The sequence below is a fragment of the Monodelphis domestica genome, chromosome 2, assembly GCF_027887165.1.
Source record: "Monodelphis domestica isolate mMonDom1 chromosome 2, mMonDom1.pri, whole genome shotgun sequence".
Classification (NCBI taxonomy): domain Eukaryota; kingdom Metazoa; phylum Chordata; class Mammalia; order Didelphimorphia; family Didelphidae; genus Monodelphis; species Monodelphis domestica.
This window is the reverse complement of record NC_077228.1, coordinates 210,744,124-210,771,834: the sequence shown is the minus strand read 5'-3', so window position 1 is coordinate 210,771,834 and position 27,711 is coordinate 210,744,124. Positions and strand designations below refer to the sequence as shown.

The window sequence follows — 27,711 nt, the reverse complement described above, 5'->3', positions numbered from 1 at the left end:
ATCTTTACTGAGCTCTCTGGGAGGTTAGGCTGATTCTTTCTCTTTTACCTTCCAAACACTATCCTCTTAAAAAGCCACTAATCTTCTTCAGAGACCTCATGGCAGAGGACTTTGAACTCCCCCTGGCACAGGCTAAGTGGGAGAAATCCTATACTTTTCCCCTCTCTCTTCTCCTTAATTCCTTCCCTCTATATTAATTAAACCACCATAAATTTCCAAACTGACTTGGGTATTTTATTTGGGATATTCCCTGGTGACCAAAATTAATTTAGATTAGGTCACAACCCTAAAATTATCCTTACAATCATCATGACACAATAATTTATGTTTACTTATCTATTATAATTATTCTCATAACATTTTATTTTATTAGTTTATTAATCTATTATTATTCCCATAGGTACTTTTAATGTTTAATACAAATTGACATGTCCCAGTCTGCTTCTACTTTTGTTATTTGGATCACCCAGAGCCTAAGAGTTCATCCCTCATGTCAGGGCACACTTTTTCTTCTAAACCTGTTCAGTCACTGTATAAGGATCCAACTGAAAATGGCCAGTACTGTAAGGGGGAAAATAGTGGCTATTTTATTAAAAAGGTTGGACTGGATTATTTAAGAATAGGGTTGCCAGGATTTATTTACAATTTACTTACAAAATAAAGAAAGAATGAAGTAGGATATCAGGGAGAGGTTAGGGTAAGATATCTAGCCTAAGCACTAATAATTTATTCCCAGCCCCTGGTTCAACCCAGGCAGGGAGAGTTAGTCCTTAGACCTCAGCAAAGCTGAGGACTTGGGGAAGTCTTTCTCAAGAGGAAGGTCTTTCCTAAGGCTAGTCTCTTCAGAAAATCCAGGAAAGGAGTCAGCTTTTTCACTCACCAAGTGTCAGTCCAAAGGGAGAGATTTAAGGACAGTCTCACTAGGAAAGGTCTCAGCATATTCTTCACCAGCCTCCAACTCATACTTAGAACTCCAGAAGAAGATGAAGTCCAAGTTGAATTCTACTCAGGAAGTTGTAACTCCCTTTTAAAGACTCTTTTGTATCACTTCCTGTGCCTTCCTCTAATTTTACATCTACCAATCACAGTTGAAGCTTTGCTTTGGACAGCCCACAGGGCAGTCAGTTTGCTTCTCATTTGTCACCCACTATTGTACATGTGGGTCACAAACCTCCCCACTTCATGATTAAGTGGGATGTTTACACTTTTGGTGATTAGATCTAAAAATGGGCAGATCTCCCCACTCAACTTTAAGTAGGGTGTTTACACTTTGGGTAATTAAATCTAAAAATGGGCAGGGGAGTTAATTTAATTTTTCACAATCAGGGGAGAGCTAATTAATTTTCTTTTCACAATCAGGGGAGAGTTAAATTAAATCTCTACAGTACAAAATGTTTCCTCCACACATCTATCTTCTTTTTTACTTCAAAGCAAGAGTTCTATTTAAGCTATCCTTAAGAAAGTAGGTTGGGGGAGAGGGCAACTGGCTTTGTTCCTCCAAATGGTCCTCTATAAGTGGCCATGGCCATTTCTACCATTTTGTGGTTCTTTCTTTTCTCCCACATTATTTGTTTTTTTAGAAATTTTTCTATGGTTATATGATACATATTTTCTTCCTCTCCTCTTCCCTTCCCCCTCCTGGAGCTGACAAACAATTCCACTGGGTTATACATGTATTATTACTCAAAACCTATTTCCATATTATTCTTATCTGTAATAGAGTAATTTTTAAAAATCACAACCGCAAACATATATGTGGTTCTTTCTTGATTTCAACAAATATGTGACCATTTCCTTATCCAAAATCTTTATAAATGTTACATCAACTCTTTTAGGGGAGAGAGATATTTTGAGGGCTTGATTATGCCATTTTAGACATTTATCTCTCTAAGCTAGAAATGGCTTGGATTTAGGACAATGTTAAATTAAATAAAAATGTTTCCAGTAGACATGTGTCTAAAATGCAGAGAATGGAAGTATTAATAGTTTTTTATTTGACTTGACAAAAGTTCACACCCTGTAATTTCATAAAATGGATGGAGGGTGGGAAGGACTCGACTTGTCAGAGATTTCCCTCATCAATTCCCCATTACATCTATAAAGACATAATGTGCCATTATTTGTAATAGCAAGAACTGGAAACAATACACATCTAACAATTGGCTGAGCAAACTGTGATTTATAATGAAATGGAACATTATTGAACTGAGAGATGACAAATGTTAAAAATATGAGGAAATATGAGAAGACGTGTGTGAAGTGCTGCAGAATAAAGAAATTAGAACTCAATGCCACTGGCTACTATTATGTAAATAATTAAAAGAGTAATAGTAACAAAATTAAATGAACATGAAAGAAGTTCAGAAGGAGATAAAGTAGCAAAAAAGATTTTGTGTGTGTGTGTAATTAGAATTTTCTCCCCAAGGACTCTCTCTCCCAGCATTGCAGTTATGTATCTACATAATGAACTAATGTAGGGAAGATATAAGTTTTGTGTAGTTCTGCTCTCGCTCTCTTTTCCTGGTGGAGATTCGGTGCGTGCCAGGCAGGAGAATTTTACTCATGTGGCTTTACTCAATCTTTTACTTTTGTTCTTGTATTTCTTCTACTTCAAGTGATTACTAATAAATCTTATAAAATATAATGCTTGGCATTATTAGATCTTAATTTAAATTTTACACTACTATGTAGGGGGCAGCTGGGTGGCTGGGTGGATTGAGAGCCAGGTTCAGAGATAGGAGGTCTGAGTTCAAATGTGGCCTCAGATGCTTTCTAGCTGCGTGACCCTGGACAAATCACTTGACCCCCATTGCCTAGCCCTTACCACTCTTCTGCTTTGGAACTAACATACAATATTGATTCCAAGTCAGAAGGTAAGGGTTTTTAAAAAGAGGAAAGAAAGAATGAAAGAATGAAAAAAGAAAGAAAGAGAGAGAGAGAGAGAGAGAGAGAGAGAGAGAGAGAGAGAGAGAGAGAGAGAGAGAGAGAGAGAGAGAGAGAGAGAGAGAGAGAGGGAGGGAGGGAGGGAGGGAGGGAGGGAGGGAGGGAGGGAGGGAGGGAAGGAAGCAAGGAAGGAAGGAAGGAAGGAAGCAAGGAAGGAAGGAAGGAAGGAAGGAAGGAAGGAAGGAGGATCTACTATGTATTAAACACTATATTGAGTATCTAATAAATATTATCTCATATAGTAACTTGTTTAAGTTAATATGTAATGAAAATAAACTAAATTGGCAATGTTTCTAGTTTTGTATGCAATTACTTTTTTCTTTTGTTCTTTGGTTTGCATATTAAATTTTGTGTTCCTAGATGTTGAATGTTTTTTTTTTTTAAACGTTTCTTTTGTCAGATATCAGAAATAAGGGGAAAGGAGCTACCTGTACAAAAATATTTTTAGCAGTTCTTTTTGTAGTGGCAAAGAACCGAAGAGGCATCCCATCAATTGGGGAATGAATGAACAAGTTGTGGTATATGGTGGTAATGGGATACTATTGTACCATAAGAAACAATGAACAGGATGAATTCAGAAAAACTTGGAGAGACTTATATGAACTGATGTAAAGTGAAATGAGCAGAACCAGGAGGACAGTATATACAGTAACAGAAATATTGTGCAATGATCAACTGTGAAGGACTAAACTATCATCAGCAAAACAAAGTTCCAAGATAACCCCAAAGGACTCATGAAAGAAAATACTATCCATAGACAAAGAAGGAACTGTTGGAGTCTGATTGCAAATGAAAGGATGTTTATCTTTCACTTTATTTCCTTCCTGAGTTTTTATTTTATTTTATGTGTGATATGTGTCTTCTGTCACAGCATGATGAATTATAGAAATATGTATTGTATGAAAGCACTGGTATAATCTATATCAGATTATGTATCACCTTGGGGAGGAAGAGAAAGAGAAGAAAGGGGAGACAAGGAGAGAGAAAAATCTGAATCACAAAGTGTCAGAAAACAAGTGCAAAAAATTGTTTGTGTAATTGAAATTTTTTTAAAGTTTAAAAAATACAATTGGGAAATAGTTAAAATAAAAATACAATTATATATATGAATGTGTGTATATATACATTTTTAAATTTCATTAAATTTTATGTTTTAAACCTTTACCTTCCCTCTTAGAATTGGTTCTAAGGCAGAAGAGCAGTAAGGGCTAGGCAATGGGAAGAAGAAAAGATTAGAACTTCTAATTTTCTTTTATCTAAAAATCAATTTATTAGCCTTTTTTGTGGCTTTTCTTGTGCTTAGCAGTATTGATACAAAGAAAAAGCAAAAACATTTTCTGCCCCCAGAAACTTAAATTCTAATTAGGGAGAAAAAATATATGCTTCTGTATGTACAAACATATATATATATATATATATATATATATATATATATATATATATATATACACACACATGGAAAAGATATACACAGTAGCAAGGCAATCCCAGAAGGAAAGTCATTAGCTATTGAGAGCATTCCTATAGAAGGTGGCATGGAGGCAAAATTGTGAAGGAAGTAAATGATTCTAAGAGAAGTAAGGAGGGAAAGCATTCCAGAGTTGGAGGAAAGTTAGGACAAAAGCATGGTGATAAGAGATGGATCAGATGTAAGAAACATCAAGCAGGTCAATATAGCAAGACCATGGAGGGTTTAGAGGGGAATACTTTGGAAGAAGCCTGGAAAAGTAGGAAGGGACCAGATTGTGAAGAGCTTTAAAAGCTAACCAAAAGGGGGCAGGGAGGAGGCTCAGTGCATTGAGAGGCAGGCTTAGAGATGGAAGGTCCTGAGTTCAAATTTGACCTCAGACATGTCCTAGTTGTGTGACCCTGAGCAAGTCTCTGAACCCCCATTGCCTAGTTCCTACTGCTCTGCTGCCTTGGAAACCAATGCACAGTATTGATTCTAAGACAAAAGATAAGAGTTTAAAAAACAAACAAACAGGAAAAATCAATGTTACAAAACCCAGAGAGAAAAGAATTTCAAGAAGAGAAAGATTGACATTTTCAAAGGCTGCAGAAAGGTCAAGAAGGGCGAAGATTGAGAACTAGATTTGTCAATTAGGAGATCATTAGGAGCTTTGCTAAGAGCAGGTTCAGTTGAATAATGAAGTCAAAAGCCAAGCCAATATAGAATTTAGAAAAGAATGAGAGGGGAAGAAGTGGAGGAATCTATTGTCCATAGCCTTCTCAAGGAGTTTAGCCACAAAGGGCAGAAGAGAAATGACACAATACTTAGTGGGAATGGAGAGCTCAAATAAGAGGTTTTTTGAGGATAGGGAAAGACCTGCTTGTAGTCAGCAGGGGCATGGTCAGTAGACAGGGAGAGATTGAAGATTAGTGAGAGTGGGGAAGAGAGAAGGGAGCAATCTGCTGGAGCAGATAGGATGAAATGAGATCACTTGGAAATGTAGTGGGGTTAGCCTTGGCGAGAACAAGGGTAACTTCTTAATATGAGACATGTACAAAGAGGAAATAGCAGGAAAAGGTCACTTGAGTGACCTGAAATAAAGAAGTAGCAAAAAGAGAGAGTTCAGTAAATGGCTTCATTGTTTTTTTCAGTGATGTATAAAACTACACGATCAGGTAAGAGAGTAGGTAGCAGATTTGCTTTGGAAAATATGAGAAGAGATTAAAGATTTAAAAAATATATACATTTCTTAGATCTGCATGAACTGATGCAGAGCAAAACAAACAGAACCAGAAGAACACTGTGCACAGTAGCCACAATATTGAATGATGATTAACTATGAAAATTTGGCTTCTCTCAGTAAAGCAATCATCTGGAATATTTCTGAAAGATTTATGGAAGTGTATGCTAGCCACTTCAGAGAAAGAACTATTTAGCTGGATGGATGCAGATCAAAGCATACTGTCTTTCAGTGTATTTACAGTTTTATTTGGGGGTTTGGGTTTTGTATGAGTGTGGTCTTTCAACAATGACCAATATGGAAGTGTGTTTTGCATGATAATACATGTATGGTCCAGATCAAATTGTTTCCCTTCTCCAAGTAGGGAGAGAGAAGGAATGGAAAGAGATGGTTTGGATCTTATAATTTTGGAAAACATGTTGAAATTTATTATTACATGTAACTGGAAAAATAAAATACCTTTGAATTTTTAAAAATATTTTAATTTTTTAAATTTATTTTTTCCATTACATGTAGAAAGAGGTTTTTTTTTTTTTAGTTAATTTAGAACTTTATTCCTTGGTTACAATAATCACATTCTTTCCCTCCCTCCCCTCTACCTACCCTTCCCACAGCCCACGCCCAATTTCATTGGGTATTACTTGTGTCCTTGATCAGAACCCATTTCCATGTTGTTGATGTTTGCACTAGGATATAGTTTTTGACAAATGATTTCTGATATTTTAGAATTCAGATTTTCTCCTCTCCTTTCCACCTCCTTCCCCAAGGTGGTAAATAGTCTGATATAAGTTATAACAGTACTTTCATGCAATGTATATTTCCATATTGTTCATGCCATGACAGAAGATACATCATACATACAATTAAAATCCAATGAAGAAATAAGGTAGAAAATGAAATGCTTTGAGCTTCCTTAGTCTTCAATAATTCCTTCTTGGGTTGTGGATAACATTTTCATCACCAGTCCCTTGTGGTTATCTTGGAAACTTGCTCTATCAATAATAGTTTAGTCTTTCAAAGCTGATTATCATAAAATATTTCTGCTACAGGATACACTGTTCTCCTAGTTCTGCTCACTTCACTTTGCATCAGTTCATAAAAATCTTTTCCTGGTTTTTATGAACTCATCCTGTTCATCAGTCATTTCCTATGGTGCAATAATATTCCATTACAATCATATATCACAATTTATTAATCTATTATGATGAATAAGCCCTCAATTTCCAATTCTTTGCCATTACAAAAAGAACTGCTAAAATATTTTGGTAATCCTTTTCTCTTAGAGAGATTAAAGATTTGGAAAAATGACTATGATCAGCATTATAGTGACTCAAGTCAGAGAGGTAGAAAAGGATTGCCTTATTTCCAATGAAGGCCCAGTTGAGATTATGTAATATTTCTCTGCAGTGGATCCAGATCAGTTTAGCAATTTTCTCAAGCCCATTCAGATGAATAGAAGTGAAGACCATAGATGGTAGGAGCAATCCAAGATTAGGATTGGACATGATCGGCTATAGGATGAAGAGACAAGACTCTTGGATAGAGGACACTGGAGAATTGAAATAGTTTTCTAAGAGGTTATGATAGGAAGAGAGTGTGGCCAGAGCAGGAATTATGGCCTGTTGGGAAGGACTTGAGTGTCAGAGTGATTAAAGGAGATGATTAGGATAATAAATAGGGTTAGAAGTTATAAGGCAGAAAGAAAGATGGGAAAATAAAAATATGATGATGAGGTAAAAGAATTTCAGAGTTCATAAACATGGAAGTGTATCATTGGTGCTGGGAGATGATGGTAAGATCAAAGGCATGACTATATTTCTGTGAAGATGAGGTGGGAGTGGAAGAGTAGGTCATAAGAGTTGAGTAAATTGAGAAAATGGAAATTAAAGTATTAGAGGAAATTAGTATGTATATGTGGAAATCTCCTAGCATGGCTGTATAAGTTAGGAGAATAAAGAGAAAGTGTGAGTCAAGCATTAAACTCAATAGGGGAAGAAGGGAAAATGTCCTGACATCAATAGATAACAGACACTAGGATTTTGACTGGGTGACAAATTTGAATGGTGCAAACCTCAAAGAAGAGAAAGCTGCTGAGTATTAGAAGGAAAGTCTGGAAGTGGCAAAGGGGAGCAATGAGTATTCCAAATTCCCATTATATCTTGTGAATATAAAAGTATGATAAACATGAGGATCCAGGTATGAACTAATCTTGAAAGTATTGCTGATGCATTAAAAAATTGACTATCATAATCAATGTATTCATGTTACAAATTTATGGTTATATTTCTCATAATTGATTACTTAATCCTTGTATCAAAGTGTAACTGATCTTATGATATGCTGACCACTCTGTAACAGTTAAAATTCAACTGTTATGATTAAAATTTAGGGGAAACTGAGGCAGGTAGAAGTTAGTCTCTCTCTGCTAGAAGTATTATATTTTTATGAGGTTTATTAAAGATTAAGAGCTTAAGAAAATACAAGTAAGAAAAGCACGTGTCTAGGAGGGCCAAGAGGCCCAATTCAATTTCACTTACATCATGAGAGATGTGTCTGTTTGGAAACAGAAACAGGAAAAGACCCTCAGTAGGCAGAGAAATCCTTTAAATAATAATTTGTGATCTCGCCCAGGTAAGAATTCAGTGCAATTACAAAGCATTCTGGGAAGTGAGCAAGGACTTCTGGGGACTGGAGTCCTGGGTTCGTCTCCATTTTTTACATTTCCTCTTGTCATCATTTTGGGAACTCCCTAAGTCTCCAGTCCAAAAGTCAGTTGACCTCTGGGCGGGTTGCTAAGTCCTCAATTATCTTAGCCTACACCTATTTTATTTTGTGGTTGTTAACCAAGCCAATGTTAAATTCTCTGCCATGTCTCATGTTCATTAACTACCTCCCATTCCCCATTCCTGCTCTCTCTTTCCACCATCAGAGGAGCACATACAGAATCTCATGCTGCTGAACCTTTCATCCTTATGTCTTTCTTTCTTCTTCATGTTCCCTCTCTCTTATCTCTAATCTCTTATCTTCACCCATTTTCCCTCAGTCTCCAGCTTCCCTTCTCAGGTGCTTACCCAGGAAGATAATATTTTGTGGCTGCTGGCAGCTACATATTTGGCACCCAACATGGGGCGCTCGCTATTGCCTGCTTGCCTGTGATTGCCTTAGAAGCTTTCGGTGGGGAAGAAGTAACAAGTGTCCAAGGAGAGCAAGTTGGATGGTAAACGGATTAGCTGAGATAGGAGAGATTGGGTGAAGTAGGGGAGGGGGAGGTAAAAGCAGAGTTGTGGCTGTGGAATCCATGGCCAAATTTGGGGGAGGGGTAGAGTCAAGTGTGACTGCAGCAATCATGTGTGAGGGGGTAATAGGGTGAGAAGTAATAGAACAATATTGAGGAGAAACCGTGAGAGAAGAGTCAGTTGAAGCAGTGAAAGTTGTAGGAGAAATAGTGAAAGGTTGGGGGGGGGGGGGGGGAAGCACAAGATGAGAATCAGCTGGAAGCTCCACCTGTATGGAGCTGTGAAGTAAAGGGATTAGCAAAAGGAATGGAGTACGGTAAGAGTTATTCTTTTTAGTAGGAAAGTTAGATAAGAGGGTAGGCTGAACCACGGAATTCTAGATTAGTTCTTCTGTTAATGCCATACAGACAAGCTTCTACATGTTCCAAATGGCTAGGGATACTCTTTGTCCCTTTTCATGACTTTGTTTCATAGTCTGCCCTACTAAATCCCATTCTTGCATAGTAAGGCCCCATTTGTGTTGGGAAGTCAGGATACCATTTTAAGATAACCTTAAATAATGCTTGGAGCTTAGCCTCTGATACCTTAATTCCTTGCCTCAGTATTAGAGACTTTGACCAGTGAATATAGCAGGTATGAGAAGAAAGTTTTTGACCCATAATCCAATGTGGATCATCAGCTATGAACAATTGTGTCATGTTAATACACACACAATATAGTTCTCCCCCAAAAGCTGAACTAGCAGCAGTCAGAAATGTACTTAAGGATATCACAGCACCTTGTGTAAGAGAGAAAAATCAGATCCAGCATGCAAAAGACCAACCCAAGTTGGGGAAGGGCAAGGAAGACCCAAGATTCCAAAAAAGGAACAGAAGAACTAAGAGGATTCAAAGCAGTTACTTCACTTCTTCTTGGTAGCCCTCCTGGAATGGATGGTCTGAGAGGAAACCTCTGAGACAGGGAGCCTCTCTGGACATTGCTCATCTTCCAGTAAACCTCAAATCCCTCTGGTTCCAGCTAAAGATGATAAAAGTAGATTGGGACTTTGTGGAAAGCCCTCTACTAAAGGAGATTCTCTCTTTCCCCAAAAATTGTCCTTGAACTTCATTCTACAACTAGATTAGATTACGAGGAAGGACAACCTCAACAACTGACCAAAAGAGGGTCAGGCAGACAGCCGGAACCCTCAGGATTTGGGAGGGAGGTCAGTTGTTAGTTCATAGGGATTCCTACTTCCCATTTTCCTCATTCAACCACCCCATTCTCCCTCCCTTGTGTGTCCCCTAGAATAACAAGTTATCCTTTTAGATCAGGTCTGCTTTCTAATATCACTGAAAGGGACTGAAGCTTTGGGGGAAATTATATCTTTCTCCCCAAGGAGGGGCGTTAGCTCCAAACCAGGCTGTAGAGTGACTCAGGTCTAAAAGGGAGAAATGTGGCAGTTGGGAGATTGGGAAATTCAGGGGCAGGAGAATTACTTTGCCCTTCAACAACAGCCAAGATCAAGAGGGGAAGCAGTGAGTCAATTCTCTAGGACCCTCTCCTTCAGTTTTTAAACTCCATATTCAACCCAATCTCTGAAAGGACATATTCTGATCCTCTAGAAGACAATTTATGCTGACTTCCCCAAGAGGAAGAGAGGGGAGGCTCAATCTCTCCCCTCTCTCCATTTCTTTAGCTCCTTCACACATCTCTCTCTCGAGTTCCCCATTATAAGTGTAGGTGACCTCATTCTGGTCCTATATTATACTTGGAACATCATCTGTGATTCCTTGTATATTGTAACCTAGCTTTAGCAATAAGGAAAAAAAAAGAAATTGAAGAAATTAAAGTAGGCAGTGAGGAAATTAAACTATCACTCTATGCAGATGATATACTCAGGGAATCATAGAGAATCAACTAAAAAACTAGTTGAAATAATAATTCTAGTAAAGTTTCAGGATACAAATTAATCCACATAAATTATCAGCATTTCTATATGTTACCACAAAGTCCAGCAGCAAGTCTTAGAACGATAAATTCCATTCAAAATTACTCTAAACAATACAAAATACCTGGGAATCTACTTGCCAAGGCAAACACAGGAATTATATGATCACAATTACAAAACACTTTTCACACAAATAAAATCACATCTAAACAATTGGGAGAATATTAATTGCTCATGGGTAGACTGAGCTAATATAAAAAGTGTGACAATTCTACCTAAATTAATTTATTTATTCAGTGCCATACCAATCAAACTACCAAATAATTATTTTCTATAGATAGAAAAAATAATAATGAAACTCATCTGGAAGAGCAAAAGGTGAAGAATATTAAGGGAACTAATGGAAAAAAAAAAGTGGAGGCAGGAGGTCTAGCAGTACCAGATCTCAAACTGTAAAGCAGCAATCATCAAAACAATCTGGTATTGGTTAATGAATAGAATGGTAGGTCAATGAAATAGATTAGATACATAATATATAGGAGTAAATTACCTTAATAACCTAGTGTTTGGTAAACCCAAAGTTCCCACCTTTGGGATAAGAACTCACTACTTAACAAAAATTGGTGGGAAAATTGGAAAACAGTATGGCAGAAACTAGGTATTGAAAAAATAAGTTGGAATGCTGAGGTTTATTTGATTCCTTAGTAACCCTCAGTAAAGTAAGGCTGATAGCCTCACTCACTGGGACCTGTGTGCTGTGAAGATTAATTGTGAAAATGAAATTAACACTCCCCTGTCCATTTTTAGATTTAATCACCCCACTTTAGATTTAATCATCACACTTGAGTGGGGGAGGTCTGTGACCCATTGTTCAATAGTGGGTGACCAATCAGAATCAACTGACTGTCCCCCCGAAGTGCCCCCCTCCCTTCGGGGCAGTCCTAAGCAAAGCTTTAGCTGTAATAGGGGTAAAGTAGAGGAAGGCACAGGAAGTGACACAAAGAAGCCTCTTTAAAAGGAGCTGTTACTTCCTGTGAGAAAGTTCTCTCATTCTTCTGTAGTTTGGAGTTCAATTTTGAGGTTGGTGAAGAATCTGCTTACTGAACCTGAGACCTTGGACTTGGTGTGACTGTTCTTAAATCTCTTCCTTTGGACTGACACATGGGGAGTGAAAAAAGGCTGACTCTTTTCCTTGGATTTTCTGAAGGGACTAGGCTCAGGAGAGACCTACTCTCTTGAGAGAGGCTCCCTGAATCTCCAGGTCCTTGGCTCAAAGCCAAGGCCTCTCCATCTAAAGGCTAATTAGTCCTGCCTGGGTTGAGCCATGGGCTGGAGCAAAATACTTAGTACATAGGCTAGATATCTTCCCCTATCCTCGCTCTGATTTTTCTTACTTTCACTCTTTGTATATTTTATAAATAAATTGTTAAATTAAATCTCTTTGGAATTAATTAAATTCCTGGTGACCCTATTCTTAAATAATCCAGTCCAACCTTTTATAAAACCTCCCATTTCTGCCCTTAACAGTGCATTAAGGCCTCCAAGACAATGGTTTTTGAACAGGAAAAAGGGATTTATTATAATTAACAGGATTAGGAAAGGAAGATTAAGGAACAGGGGTTCCCTAACTCTAAGAAAATTTTACTAGCCTCCCCTTCTAAATTTTCCTAACAGGAAATGCTTCGTTTGCTTGAGGTTCCCTAAGCTCTGGCCTATCTCTGGCTAAGATTCCCCAAACCTTACTATCTACACCTGAATCTAATCAATCCTCCCAGGTTGGTTTATTAGATGAAACAGTTCTCCAAATATAATCAGGATTGAACTCTTGATGGCTGAGTTCAACCCAGTTGAGCCAGGCCAGAGTTTTGCCTCAGGCCCTCACCAACACTGTGTTTGGATCAGATTGGGCTACATAGACCTTTTTAGGATTATCTTCTTATTAAGGCAGGTACTTCTCAGCAGGTAGGAACACTTCACTTCAAATTCATTGCAGCTGTTATCACTGTAGGAACCAACAGAGATTAGATATCTTTTTCTCCATTCAGCTTTGGAAAAAGGAAGCAAAGAGCTCCCACGAGCAGTTGGTGACTCCTCAAATCCTCTCTCTGAGTTCCAGAATCCCTTGTCATTTGGTTCCTGGCATATAGCTAGATCTTCCCCTGCAAAACCCTCTCCCTACTTATATTTCAATTCATTTCTCTCTCTTTCCTTCCCACAGTATGGACCAATATCTCATACCCTATACCAAAATATGTTCCAAATGGATATATGATTTAGACATAAAGAGTGATACCATAACTAAATTAGGTGAACACAGAGTAGTTTACCTGGCAGATCTTTGGAGAAGGGAAGAATTTATAGCTAAATAAGAGACAGAATATTATAAGATCCCCCTGGGCAGTCCTAAGCAAATTTAAAGACTATAATTGTTCCCCTAAGGTGGAGGAAGGAACAGGAAGCGATGCAAAGAAAGGTCTTTAAAAGTGGCTGAAACTTCCTGTCATGAGGTTTTTCGAGCTCTTTTGAGGCTTTGGAGGCTGGTGGAGGACCTTCTCCAGTGTGGACCTGGGACTATAGCATTTGGTAAGACCGCTCTTGGATCTTCCCCTTTGGACAACAATATGGGTGAGTGAAAAGCTGACTCCTTTCCTGGCTTCTGGAGAGATTAGTTTCTGGAGGAGTTATTCACCACTGGGTCTTCCTGGCCATCCAGCTGAGGGCCCTCTGGTGGAGGGCTAATTAGCTCAACCTGAGCTGAGCCAGGCACTGGAGAAACATTTAGGGTGATAAGCTAGACTGCTTACTCTACCCTCTTTCACATTTCTCTACTCTTTCCCTCTATTTTATAAATAAAGCTGCTAAATAAAAAGTCATTTTGATTTGAGTTATGATATTGGTGACCACATTCTCTTATATTTTGTAAAACCATATTAATTTTATCCCTTACCCACTACTGGGTCTATATCCTAAAGAGATAATAAAAAAGGAGAAAGGACCTACATGTAAAAAAAAATATTTATAGCTGCTCTTTTTGTGGTAGCAAGGAATTGGAAATTGAGGAGGGACCCATCCATTGGGGAATGATTGAACAAATTGTGGTACAGGATGATAATGGAATACTATTGTGCTATAAGAAATGAAAAGCAAAATGATTCTAGAAAAAGCTGGAAAGATTTGTGATAACTGATAAAGAGAAATAAGCAGACCTGGGAGAACTGGGATACAGTAACAGCAATATTAGACAATGATTATCTCTGAAAACTTGGCTCCTCTCAGCCATGCAATGATCTGGGACAATCCTGAAAGACTTCTTATGGAGAATGCTATCCATTTCCAGAGAAAGATCTATCAGGGTCATATTTCTCATCAGTGTACTTATGGTTTTATTTTGGGGTTTTGGTTATGTGTGACTACTCTTATGACAATGACCTATACAGAAGTGTGTTTTGCATGACATAAAAAAATGGGAAAAAAAAGGAAGACGGAGAAGTAGCCATATACTATGATATGGATCATATGACATTGGAAAACTTATATGGAAATGTATTAAAATAAAAATTTTTAACAAAATTAAATAAATTTTAAACTATGGCTTATTTCATCTTTGTCTTGTACTTTCAAATTATCTTGTGGGTAAGTTTAATAATTTATAGAATATGAATACAGTAGCACATGAATATAATACAGGAGTAAATAAGCATACATATATTGTAGGTACATGCTCAAAAATGTTTTCCTGACAGGGCTGCTCTGATGAAAGGGTTATTGTCAGAGAAACAAAGGCTGTATTGTTAGAGAACTCTCCTGGAGCTGGAGCATAGAAGTTTGGGAATCTGTCCATCAGAAATAAGATCATTCTTCTTAAGAACAAAGGCAGTGCCCCCTGGGAAGGAATAGGGAAGAATGTTTTAATGAACCGAGAGAAAGGGCTGAAAGGAGCTGAAATGATCAGCTAAAGGTGAAGGAGGGATAATAGTGTTGGAGGGGGACAGCAGTCTTAACTCCTATGGTTTTGCCAGCTTGCATTTCATTTATACTCTGGTGGGCAGACATTATTCTTACAGACACCTGCAGCATTTAAGATTTTGCTTTGGGATTCACTGCCAACCCTGCCCTCAGGCAGCAAATCCCAGGCCAAATGCCTGCAAACCTTGGCCTCTAGGAGAAGCTACTGCTGCCTAGACTTGGATCTCACCCTATACCTGGCATTAGTTGCTGCCAACTTGGCCTTCAGGTTCACTTCAAATGGTCACTTCTGTCATCATATTCGTCACATTTCTTATTCCATCTTTAATCTCCATTGCAAAGAGGCAAGCCAATTTATCACACCCCTCATTCAAAGGTCTTAAGACTTTCTTCCATATGTATTAACACATATTAATACAATCCTTTGTCTGGAGCAGCCACTTCCCTCTGTCCCACCCAACTAGTCTTTTCCTCTTCTGCTGGATAATGTACTTCCTCTCTGAAATCTTCCCGGGACTCTAATATTGCTCCAACCTCCCAGATTGGGCTTATTTCACAGTGGTCCCCTTCCTTTATTTTTGAGTCCAGACACACTGGAATATTAGCTATCACCCCATCTTAGCTGGCTACCTTCCTACTCCCTTTGCCTAGACTATAGTCCTTTCTCATCTCTGCAGGCCAGAATCCTTCCTTTCCATCAAATACCATCTGGGGTCATAAAACATTCCCCAATTATCTCAATGAAAATGTTCTTTCCTCTCTCAAATTCTCCTGGGACACTCTGTCTGGATCTTTCCTTTGCCTGCATGACATTCTTCCCTATATTATATTTACACAAAGGTATGTATGTGAGTACATTAACATCCCTTCCTCCCATTCCTCTTTTAGAAATACTAATTTTTTTTTCAGACTTACCCCTAGGATACTGAGGGGGGGAAAAATTCCTAACATTTAAGGGAGGAGGAAGAGGGAATGTTGCAACATGTATGTGTGTTTTCATTCTCTCTTCCTCCAAGTAGACCATAAGCCCAATTGCAGGGGTTGCCACTGCTCATCTTTGAATCTCAAATCTAAGAGTATGCATCTGGGCACAATTGGTCCATGCCCCCAAATGCTTATGATCCCAAGAATGCAAAAGCAGGAAATAAATGTTGAGTTGAACTGAATTCAATTCTCCTATCATCATTCAAGGAGTTGGGGTCCTGAATAGAATGGACTTGGAGTCTTCTGGGTTAGATACTTAGTAATTATATTAATTTTTCTCTTGCCTTATCTATGAAATGAGGATGAAGACAACAGTCACTGGATGGTTGTGACCAAAGGTTGTAAAGTGTAAAGATTATATACATATGTATGTAAATGCTTTGCAAAATAAAAACCTATATCAATATCAGTTATTCTTTTTTATTATTTAATACTAGAATTTAGTTATTTCATCTGTTGATTAATGCCAGTAGAACACTGAGCAAGGATCTGAATTTGTTATACATACAGTTTTTCTTATCATCTAGTCCTTTTATTTTTTAAACCCTTACTTTCTGTCTTGGAACCAATACTGTTTATTGGTTTCAAGGCAGAAGAGTGATGAGGGCTAAGCAATGGGGGTCAAGTGACTTGCCCAAGGTCACACAGCTAGGAAGTATCTGAGGCCACATTTGAACCCAGGACCTCCCATCTCTGGGCCTGGTTCTCAATCCACTGAGCCACCCAGCTGCCCCCATTATCATCTATTCTTATTAATTTGCATGTATTCTTTCCTTAGACTGATAGGTCCCTAAGAAGAAAGACTATTTTTCTATAACAGTGATGGTGAACCTTTTAGAGACCATTGCCATGCCCCTCTCCTGCTCTCTCAAGACACCAAGTGTCATGCCCTGCCCCCCCACCTACCCCCATGAGTGCCAGGTGCATTTCCCCACCTTACTCCACACAGGGGAGGGAGAGAGCGCTCCCATTGGGATCCTGGGTAGAAGGGCAGGTGAAGAGAAAAATGTCTTCAGTGCAGGTGATGGTAGTACAGCTCTGCCAGAGTCCCTCTGCCTTTCTAGTAATGAACTCTTTGGGGAAGGGGGGGGATAGGTGAGTCATGTGTGCTATCTTTGGCATGATGTCATAGATTCATCATCATTTCTGTATAACATGAAGAGATTTTAGGGGGGGGGTCCCATGAATTTGAAGGGCAAAAAAATCTAGTTCTTTATTTTCATTAACCTGTTTTCTTCAATTACTAGATTTCACCAGCCTCCCAAGGGGGCAGAGGGAGGGATTCCTCCCTTTGCTCTTTGTCAACCTATCCATGAACAATCTGTGCACTGATGAAGGGAGAGATGAAGCTAAAATGGAGACACCTGGTCTAGTCCCTGGAACCCTAACCCTCCTTGCCACAAGAACTCTGTAAGAAGGGAAGTGAAAGAATTCATCAATCATTGATAGCAAAGCAATGAAGTTTAAGAACTGAAGACAATAAGAGGAAGGCAAGAATAGACAGTCAGGGATCCCTAGAATATGTAAGAATTTAAAATTTAGGTTTTATGCTAAATATGAAAATTCTAAAGTAATATTGTGGTTACCTATTTAAACAATAATATATCTTAATGACTTTTAACAGCTTTATTTACAAAGAGGTGGAAAGAGTAAAAGTGGGAAAATGTAGATAAAGAGGCAGAAAGTACTGCCTAGCTACAAAATACCCTGAGTTTAATCCTAATGTCTCCAGACCTCAAATAGGAACCCCAAAGCAAACCTCACCAGAACCCAAAGTCCTAATTAGGAAGTAAAAATCTGAGGAGCCAGGAGACATTGAAAAATCTGCCAAGCACCTTCAGTGTACATGAGGCTAAAACCACCAAGAATATCACCAGAACTCATGCTGAAGGGAATGTCCCACTGAAGTGCCAACAAGCAGAGAGGGTCTCCTCCTCACTGAAGAACCAAGGAAGGAACCACTCCACTCACTACCACAGGATCCAAGGAAAGAGTCTCCTCCACCAGTCAGGCTCACCCATGCAGAGTCCCCAAAGACAAACTCCAAAGGGGAAGAAGTTCAAAGGAGAAGTTCCTTGGACAGGAAGTTCAGGACTTTTAATAGTCCTTTTTCTACATCACTTCCTGTTCCTTCCCCACTTAATGGAAACCAATCACAGTCTTTCAATTTGCCTAGCACTGCCCAGGGGTGGGGCAGTGGCTTCTGGAGTTGTCACCCACTTTAGCAAGTGACTTGTGAACTTTCATATTTAGTGACTAGTCAGGTACTAAGTAGGGGTATTTAAGTTTCTGATTGATTAACTTAAAAGTTGCTGATTGATAGACAAAGATATAGTTTGATTCACTCTTCACAAGTGAAATGATAGGGACGGTGAAGACAGAAAGAATCCAGGCTTTAGAAACTAGGAGTACCCCAGTATCATCTAGTTCCTTGCACCCTGTCATCAGATATGGAGTGGGCTTACTTTGAAGCAGGCTAGCTAAGACTAGTTATATCAGGAAATAACTCCATTATGAGTGTGGAACATATTAAATCTTTTATAATTTTTTAAAAATTATTCCAGTGTTCTAGTATAAAATCCTGAGTTTCAGTTGAATAAAACATAACCAGGCTTACTTTTTAGAAGATGATCAGGTTCAGAGAGAGGCTAGAATTCCTTGAAACTAAGATTAGAGGGAATGCACTTTTGTCAACCAAAGGAGGTAGCCCTTGGTCTTGGGTTACACTGTGGACTAGAACTTGGTTTTCTAGGAAGATAACTTCTTAAGAGTATACCTTCCAACATTAACATTTCAAAACACTCAACCTGAACTTTGTAAGTCTACTTTTATCTCACAATGGAACTTGCCTTTGTCTCAAAAGTACTATAAAGGTTCTAGCAGAGAGATTTTCTAAGCCAGGAGAAAACTATCCTCAACACACACTCCTCTCAAAGCCAAGGATTCTTAACTTGGGATCTATGTTTGCTTGTTTTTCTAAAAATATTCTGATATGCCCTGAGGTACAAAGAAATAAGCAGAACCAGGAGAACATTATACACAGAGACTGTAGCATTGTGGGACAATCAAATGTGATTGACTTTGCTACTAATAGTAATGCAATGATCCAGGACAATTCTGAGGGACTTATGAGAAAGAATACTATCCATATCTATGGAAGGAACTGTGGGAGTAGAAATCCAGAATCACTTGTTTATATGGGTATAATATTTGGGGATTTAGTTTTAAAGGATTGCTCTTTCACAAAAATTAATAATATGGAAATTGGTTCAAGTGATATATGTATAACCCAGTGAAATTTAGGGTTAGAATGTCACCTCTGAGAGGGGGGAGGAGAGAGGGAGGAAGGGAAAGAGAAAACATGAATGATGTAACCATGGAAAAATAATAAAAATATTTTGATAACTCCTTCATATTTCCATATATTTTACTTTATTCATTTAAAAATATTGTTCTTAGAGATTTCCAGTATAAGATGGCCACAGAGTAGAAGCAAGTCTTCTCACAACGAATCAATATAAAGAGCCTCAAAAGGACAAAAAATCAAAATCAGACAAGCGAAGGGGCTCTACTGTAGGGTGCAGCCTTGAAGGTAGGCAGAATTTGGGCATTTCTATACTATAAGGGGGTAAAATTAGACCTATCAAAGTGTGAGCCAATCACCCCTCCCCCACTCCACCAAACTCCAACCGCACCAGAGTCAGAGTAAGCACAGGGCAATCTTTAGGTTCTCAGGGGCTGGCTGAGGGCACCACAGATTTACCCCTGAGGGCAGCAAGACTTGGGACCCAAAGAGCCTGAGGAATGAGGATCTTGGGCACAGAGATAGGGCAGAGAGGGGCTGCCCACAGCAGATGCAGCAGAGACAGGAAAAATAGCCTCAGGGCAAAAACTGTTCTGTAGCTTGATACACAGAGAGACTTCTGACTGGGAAGGGAAGAAAAAAACTAACACAGCAATGGCCACCAATACTCAAGAACTACAATCTACAACTACCAAAAAAAGCCTCTGACCCTGGATAACTTCTATAGGGAAAAAACAACAGCCTACAGAGGTGACAGGAGCAAATGACAAACAAGCAAACACATCCAAACTTTCAAAAAAAAAAAGGGAATTGGTCACAAGTGCATGAGGAACTGAAAAAGGAATTCAAGAACCAAGTAAGAAAGATAGAAGAAACTTGGCAAGAAAAGTGGGAAATAGTTAAAAAAAACAACAGCTTAAAACACAGAATTTCCCACTTGGAAAAAGAAACACAGAAATCACACAAAGTAATAAATAAATTGGAGACCAGAATTGACCTGCTGGCAGACATGAAAAGCAGGATAGACCAAACCAAAATGGAAAATCAAAAGATCATAGCTGAAAATCAGTCTTTAAAGACTAGAATTGGGCAAGGAGAAGCTAATGATATCACAAGACATCAAGAATTAATAAAGCAAAGTAAAAAGAATGACAAAATAGAAGGAAACATAAAATACCTCATTGAGAAGACAATAGTCCTGGAGAACAGATCTAGGAGAGACAATTTGAGAATCATTGGTCTACCAGAAAACCTGGAAAAAAAAGAAGCCTTGACATCATACTATAAGAAATTATCCAAGAAAACTGCCCTGGTATTCTTGAACAAGAGGGCAAAATAGACATTGAAAGAGTCCATAGATCACTCTCTACATTAAATCCTCAAAAGACAACCCCCAGGAATATAATTGCCAAATTCAAGAGATTCCAAGCTAAGGAGAAAATATTGCAAGAAGCCGGAAAGAGACAATTCAGATATCAAGGAGCACCAATAAGGATTACACAGGATCTGGAAACCTCCACATTAAAGGACTGCAAGGCTTGGAATATGATATTCAGAAGGGCAAGAAAATTGGGTCTACAACCAAGGTTCACCTATCCATTAAAACTGACTATATACTTTCAGAGAAAAGTGTGGGCATTTGACAAAATAGAGGATTTCCAAGTATTCCTAAAGAAAAGACCAAAACTAAATGGAAAAATTGATGTCCAAATCCAAAATTCAAGAGAAACATGAAAAGATAAATAAGAAGGGGGAGAGGGGGAATTCTTTTTTAAGGGCTTCAGTAATGTGAAATTGTTTATATTCCTATATGGAAAAAGGATATTTGTAACTCTCAAAAACTAGAAAGAGAATAAATTTAAAATCCCCAGATAAAAACAAATTAGAAATTCTAAAACTCAAAGGAGAAATTAAGAAAATTGAAAGTAAAAGAATTATTGAATTAATAAATAAGACTAGGATCTGGTACTTTGAAAAAACAAAATAGACAAAGTACTAGTTAAGCTAATTTTAAAAAGGAAAGAAGAAAATAAAATTAACAGTATCAAAGATGAAAAGGGTGACCTAACCTCTAATGAAGGGGAAATTAAGGTGATTATAATTATAATTTTTTATTTTTAAAAAAACCCTTACCTTCCATCTTAGAATCAATAGTATGTATTGGTTCTAAGGCAGAAAAATGGTAAGGGCTAGGCAATGGGGGTTAAGTAACTTGCCCAGGGTCACACAGCTAAGAAGTATCTGAGGCCAGATTTGAATAGGACCTCCCATCTCTAGGCCTGGCTCTCAATCCACTGAGCTACCCAGCTGCCCCTAAGGTAATTATTAAGAACTATTTCCCCTAATTATATGGCAATATATATGGCAATCTAGGTGAAATGGATGAATATTTATAAAAAATATAAATTAACTAGATTAACAGAAGAAGAAATAGAATATTTAAATAATCCCACATCAGAAAACGAAATTAAACAAGCTATCAAAGAACTTCCTAAGAAAAAATCCCCAGGGCCAGATGGATTCACAAGTGAATTCTATCAAACATTTAAAGAACAACTAATTCCAAAATTATACAAACTATTTGACAAAATAAGCAAAGAAGTTTTACCAAATCCCTGTTATGACACAAATATGGTATTGATCCCAAAGCCAGGCAGACCAAAAACAGAGAAAGAAAACTGTGGACCAATCTCCTTAATGAACATAGATGTAAAAATCTTAAACAGAATACTAGCAAACGACTCCAGCAAGTGATCAAGAGAATTATTCACTATGATCAGGTGGGATTTATACCAGGAATGCAAGGATGGTTTAATATTAGGAAAACCATCCACATAATTGACCATATCAACAACCAAACCAACAGGAATCATATGATCGTCTCGATAGAAGCAGAAAAAGCCTTTGACAAAATATGACATTCATTCCTATTGAAAACACTAGAAAGTATAGGAATAGATGAACCTTTCCTTAAAATAATAAACAACATATATTTAAAACCATCAGCAAGTATCATCTGCAATGGGGATAAATTAGAAGTCTTCCCAATAAGATCAGGAGTGAAACAAGGATACCTATTATTACCTCTATCATTTAACATTGTACTAGAAACACTAGCAGCAGCAATTAGAGAAGAAAAAGAAATTGAAGGTATTAAAATAGGCAGTGAGGTGACCAAGCTATCACTCTTTGCAGATGATCTGATAGTTTACTTAAAGATTCCTAGAGAATCAACTAAAAAGCTAGTAGAAATAATCAACAACTTTAGCAAAGTTGCAGGATACAAAATAAACCCACACAAATCATCAACATTTCTATATATTTCCAACACAACTCAGCAGCAAGAGTTAGGAAGAGAAATTCCATTTAAAATCAACCTAGACAATATAAAATATTTAGGAACCTATTTGCCAAGACAAACATAGGAATTATATGAATACAACTACAAAACACTTTCCATACAATTAAAACTAGATCTAAACAATTGGAAAAACATTAATTGTTCCTGGGTAGGACAAACCAACATAATAAAAATGACAATCCTACCCAAATTAATTTACTTATTCAGTGCCATACCTATCAAACTACCAAGAAACTTTTTTATTGAATTAGAAAAAATTATAATAATGTTCATTTGGAAGACAAAAATATCAAGAATATCAAGGGAAATAATGAAAAAAATGCATAGGAAGGTGGCCTTGCAGTACAAGATCTCAAACTATACTATAAAGCAGTGGTCATCAAAACAATATGATACTGACTGAAAGAAAGAAGGGAGGATCAATAGAATAGACCTGGGGCTAAATGCCCTCAGGAAGTTAGTATACAATAAACCCAAATATCCCAACTTTTGGGACAAGAACTCACTGTTTGACAAAAACTGCTGGGAAAATTGGAAAACAGTATGGGAAAGATTAGGTCTAGATCAACATCTCATATCCTATATCAAGATAAATTCAGAATGGGTGAAGGACTTAAACATGAAGAAGGAAATTATAAATAATTTAGGTGAGCATAGAATAGTATACTTTTTAGATGGGGAAGGAAAGAATTTAAGACCAAGCAAGAGATAGAGAATATTACAAAGTGTAAAATGAGTAATTTTGATTATATTCAACTAAAAAGTTTTTGTACAAACAAAATCAGTGCAACCAAAATTAGAAGGGAAGCAACAAATTGGGGAAAAAAATCTTTATAGCAAAACCTCTGTCATAGGCCTAATTTCTCAAGTTTATAAGGAGCTAACTCAATTGTACAAAAAAAGCAAGTCATTATCCAATTGATAAATGGGCAATGGACATGAATAGGCAGTTTTCAGTCAAATAAATCAAAACTATCAATAATCACATGAAAAAGTGTTCTAAATCTCTGATAATCAGAGAGATGCAAATCAAAAGAACTCTGAGGTACCACCTCATACCCAGCAGATTGGCTAACATGACAGCAACGGAAAGTAACAAATGCTGGAGGGGATGTGGCAAAGTTGGGACATTAATGCACTGCTGATACAGTTGTGAATTGATCCAACCATTCTGGAGGGCAATTTGGAACTATGCCCAAAGGGCTCTAAAAGACTGTCTGCCCTTTGATGCAGCCATAGCATTGCTGGGTTTATACCCCAAAGAGATAATAAGGAAAAAGACTTGTACACAAATATTCATAGTCACACTCTTTGTGGTGGCAAAAAAAATTGGAAAATGAGGGGATGCCCTTCAATTGGGGAATGGCTGAACAAATTATGGCATCTGTTGGTGACAGAATACTATTGTTCTCAAAGGAATAATAAAGGGGAGGAATCCCATGTGAACTGGAACAACCTCCAAGAAGTGATGCAGAGCAAAAGGAGCAGAACCAGGAGAATATTGTACACAGAGACTGATATACACTGTGGTATAATCAAATGTAATGGACTTCTCTACTAGCAGCAGTGCAATGATTCAGGACAATTCTGAGGGACTTATGAGAAAGAACACTATCCACATCCAGAGAAAGAACTGTGGGAATAGAAACACAGAAGAAAGACCTTTCCTTGATTACATGGTTCAATAGGGATATGATTGGTGATGTAGACTCTAAATGATCACTCTATTGCAAATATTAATAATATGGAAGTAGGTCTTGATCAATGATACTTGTAAAACCCAGTTGAATTGCACTTTGGCTATGGGAGGGGAGAGGGAAGAGGGGAGTGAATCATGTAACCATGGGAAAATATTCTAAATTAATTAATTAAATTTAAAAAAATTAAAGTTAGAATATTATTCTTAGAAGGTATTTTATAGGTTTAAGCAGACTGCCAAAAAGGGTCTGTGATACAAAAATGTCCCCTACTCTAAGCAAATCTATGCTTATAATTTAATTAATAAATTTGTTTCTGATAGATGTACCAAGTCAAAGACTACTTAGTTTTTCTTTCAGATGAGGAAGAAACTAGACATATTCAGCCTGGAGAGGACTAGGAGTGGTCGGAGGGGAAAGAGAGAAATAATAGTTTGTCTTCAAGTATTCAGCAAGTTTATCATGTAAGAAAGGGTTTAGATTTAGTTGCTTTGGCCCTAGAGGAAATAGAAAAAAAAAAAGCACATTTAAAAGTAGAATAGGCTGCTTTTAGGGTGTGGTGGATACCTCTGTCCTTGAAAGTTTTATATCAGAGACTGGATGGGACCTCATCAAATATTGTTATAGCCATGTATGTATAAATCAGTGGCTGTTGAGGTCCCTTCCAACTCTCAAATACTGGGATTCTAATTCATCTCTCAAGTTTTTCCTGCTATTATCAAAGCAATACCTCTGATCAGTACTGAGGGGAATTATTACAAACCTAACTTTGAAAGAGGCTCAGCCTGCAGTTCCCACCTCCCTGATTAAGAGAATCTAGAGATTTGGATAAAGATTCAATAAACATTGGTTAAGCACCCAGGGTCCAGTGTGCAGAGCTATGTGCTAACTGGGTTACAAAAAAAAAGGGGGGCTCTGGCTGTCAGGGATCTTGAAATCTTGAAGGATATAGGAAGCAAAGGTCTCATCCCAAGCCTGAGTGTCTTACCTTTTTTTCTCCTTCCAGGGTATGAGTATTTCTTGCTGTCTAGGAAATGAGGAAAAGGAGGGGATGGGGTAGGACTGGGTTCTTTCAGATAGCAGCTATTCAGAACTTTGAGAGCACAATGTCCTGGATGATCCTGCAAGTCTTGGAGGTTGAGGTTGAGGAAAAATAGAAAAAAGGTAGGGGTCAGGGAAAATTCTAGAACCCTGGAATGTTTTTCATTCAGCTCTCACTTGGACATCCTCATGCTGCTAGCCCTGGCACAGGCTACTCACACTATCCCCGCCTTCCCCCCACATACCCCTGTAGATGCCCCCCAACGATCCTTCTCAGGTCTGGCTCTCACCCTGAAAGAGGCTCTGGGATCTACGAAGGAGAGAGGTAATTTGAGGAAGAGTCCGATGAGTGGGTACCACCTGCATTGGAGCAGGAAGAAGAGAAGAACTTAGGGTGTAGGGGAGTCCCCCGAAGAAGGCAGGCTGCTGCCGGGTGGAAGGATGCTAAGAAGGAGGGGACAAGTCGCAGTTCAAGCATTCTCAGGTCCAGAGACGCCCTTTTTGGATTTCCTTACCTGATTTCACCCAGGTTGATGTTGGTTAACATCTTGGTAGAGTAGGAGTACAGCAGCCCCGAAGTGACAGCCGAGACCAGTAGCAAAAGCCAGAACCACGTCGAGTTTGTCACCTGCATCCCACCGACCTAGAGTTCCATCGCGTTGCCTCCCTGCGCTGCGTTCTCCTGGGATAGACCTCAGGTTCAAGGAGTAGTCAGTATGAGATGGGCAGGGAGGAGAGGAATTCCCGTGCTGACCTCTACTCCCCGCCCCCTTCTCGGCTGTTCCCTAGTCCTCCTCTCCCCAACACAATTTCCTTTCCCCTTCTCCCCGACCCCTACCCCAGAGAGTTAGGCTGGAGGGCTCAGCAGACTTTTGGGAAAGGGATGAGAGAAGCATTGAGTCTGAAGGTGTTCGACTCTCTGCCCATGCCTCCCAAACCCCTGGGTCTCCATTCCAACGCTTAGGCTTGTGAGCCCATTGGTTCAAAGGAGAGAAGCGGGAAGCCACTGGGGCTGCGGCTAAGGGCACCGGGAGCAGATGCTCTTACGGAGCAAGGTGCTCAAGTAAAAGGGAAACTTAGCCGATTCACCCTCCTTGCAGCTCCTCCTCGCCTCTCTACTGATGTGCCCCTCAGGGATGCCCTTCTCCTGTAAATCTCTGGCTCACTTTCAGCTCTGCCCTCCTCAGACAGTTTGTCTTTACCCGTCTCCTCAAGATTTCAGGACGAGGGTGATCCCGAGGTCCCAAGGGTTCACCATTCTGCTCTACTTGCGGGAAGTTAGAAATTGTTGTAAAACGGAGGTCTTGGCTAGTAGTAGATGTAATAGAATGGGCTTTCAGGGTCATGGGGAGGTGCTGACCCCTCGTGCCTCCTCCTGGTATTGCGCCCCGTCAATGCCTCCCCACCCTGCCTAGGCTAGCCTTTGGTCCTGGGACCAAGCTTTAAACTTTCATTCTGTTGTGGATGCAGAAAAGTAGACCGTTGTGGACAGTCCCATTCCAAGGATGCAGCACCTTCAAGCGCTCAAGCTGACCGTGGAAGTGTGACTATTTTATATTTTATTTTTTAAAACCCTTACCTTCCATCTTAGAATCAACACTCTGTATTAGTTCCAAGGCAGAAGAGTGGTAAGAGCTAGGCAATGGGGGTTAAGTGACTTGCCTAGGATCACAAAAGGAAGAAATGTCTGAGGTCATATTTGAACTCAGGACCTTCCATCTCTAGGCATGACTCTCAGTCTAATGAGCCAGTCAGCTCCCCCAGGAAGTGTGACTTTTCAACTCATTGATTTCCCTGTGTTATGGTTGCAAACCTAGAAATAAGCTCTTACAAGGAAAGGATATGCACCTGTGCTCTGGAAAGAAAAGAGAAAAGAGGTGTACTTGCTTCAATAAATCTTAGGATTAATTTTTCATTCATAAGCCCATGTCCTTCAAATCCAGGAACCCACTAGACCCTCCAATTTTCTTTTCAAAAGATGCATAAATTTCAGTCCCCATTGTCTTGGCCAGAAGTGAGCCCTTTCTAATAGGTTGAGATAGGTAAGGGCAGTTTGAGTAGCTACGAAGGCTTGGAACATGGTCCCACTTCTTTCACAAGATTTTCTTTCCTCTTACTTGATCATGAAGAAGTATACGCTGACCATTTCTGAGCATTTTCTTCCATTTTTGGTGTAATGGCTCTGGGACCTTCTTTATGTAGTTGTTTTGACAACCTCTTCTCTAGAATAAAGTCATGGCTGAAGTAGAAGTGCATTTTTTTTCCTACTTTGGGTCATAGTAGTGATTAGTAAATTGTTGATATTCATGATGAAACCATAAGGCACTTACCTGTGGAGAGGGTGTTGAGGGAAGAAAAGGAATTCAGATTATGACTATCTGGATTCTGCTTTTATGACATGAAAGGTCTTTATCTTGGTCCCTCCCTTCAACTCCTCCTATCCTGAGCACACAACCCCTGTGCACTCTCACCCCCACTAGGTGTGAATGAACAGCTGTTCTCAGCTGGGCAGATCTGAGAGTATCCACAGAGGGGATCTACCTACCACTACCCCAAGTC

The 27,711-nt window shown here is 38.8% G+C and overlaps 1 protein-coding gene across 1 annotated transcript in view; it reads right to left on the bottom strand.

Annotated features, from left to right (window-relative positions):
* Positions 1 to 27,447, bottom strand: part of ST6GALNAC2 (ST6 N-acetylgalactosaminide alpha-2,6-sialyltransferase 2) — a 50,802-nt gene extending 23,355 nt beyond the window's left edge. The window contains exons 1-2 of the mRNA XM_007482583.3: positions 27,270 to 27,447; positions 25,668 to 25,845 (exon numbers count right to left, since the gene is read on the bottom strand). Of these exons, the coding sequence (XP_007482645.1) occupies positions 25,668 to 25,786 (119 nt within the window). The 5' untranslated portion in view covers positions 25,787 to 25,845; positions 27,270 to 27,447. The remainder of the gene's footprint in view (positions 1 to 25,667; positions 25,846 to 27,269) is intronic.
* Positions 27,448 to 27,711: the final 264 nt, after the last annotated feature.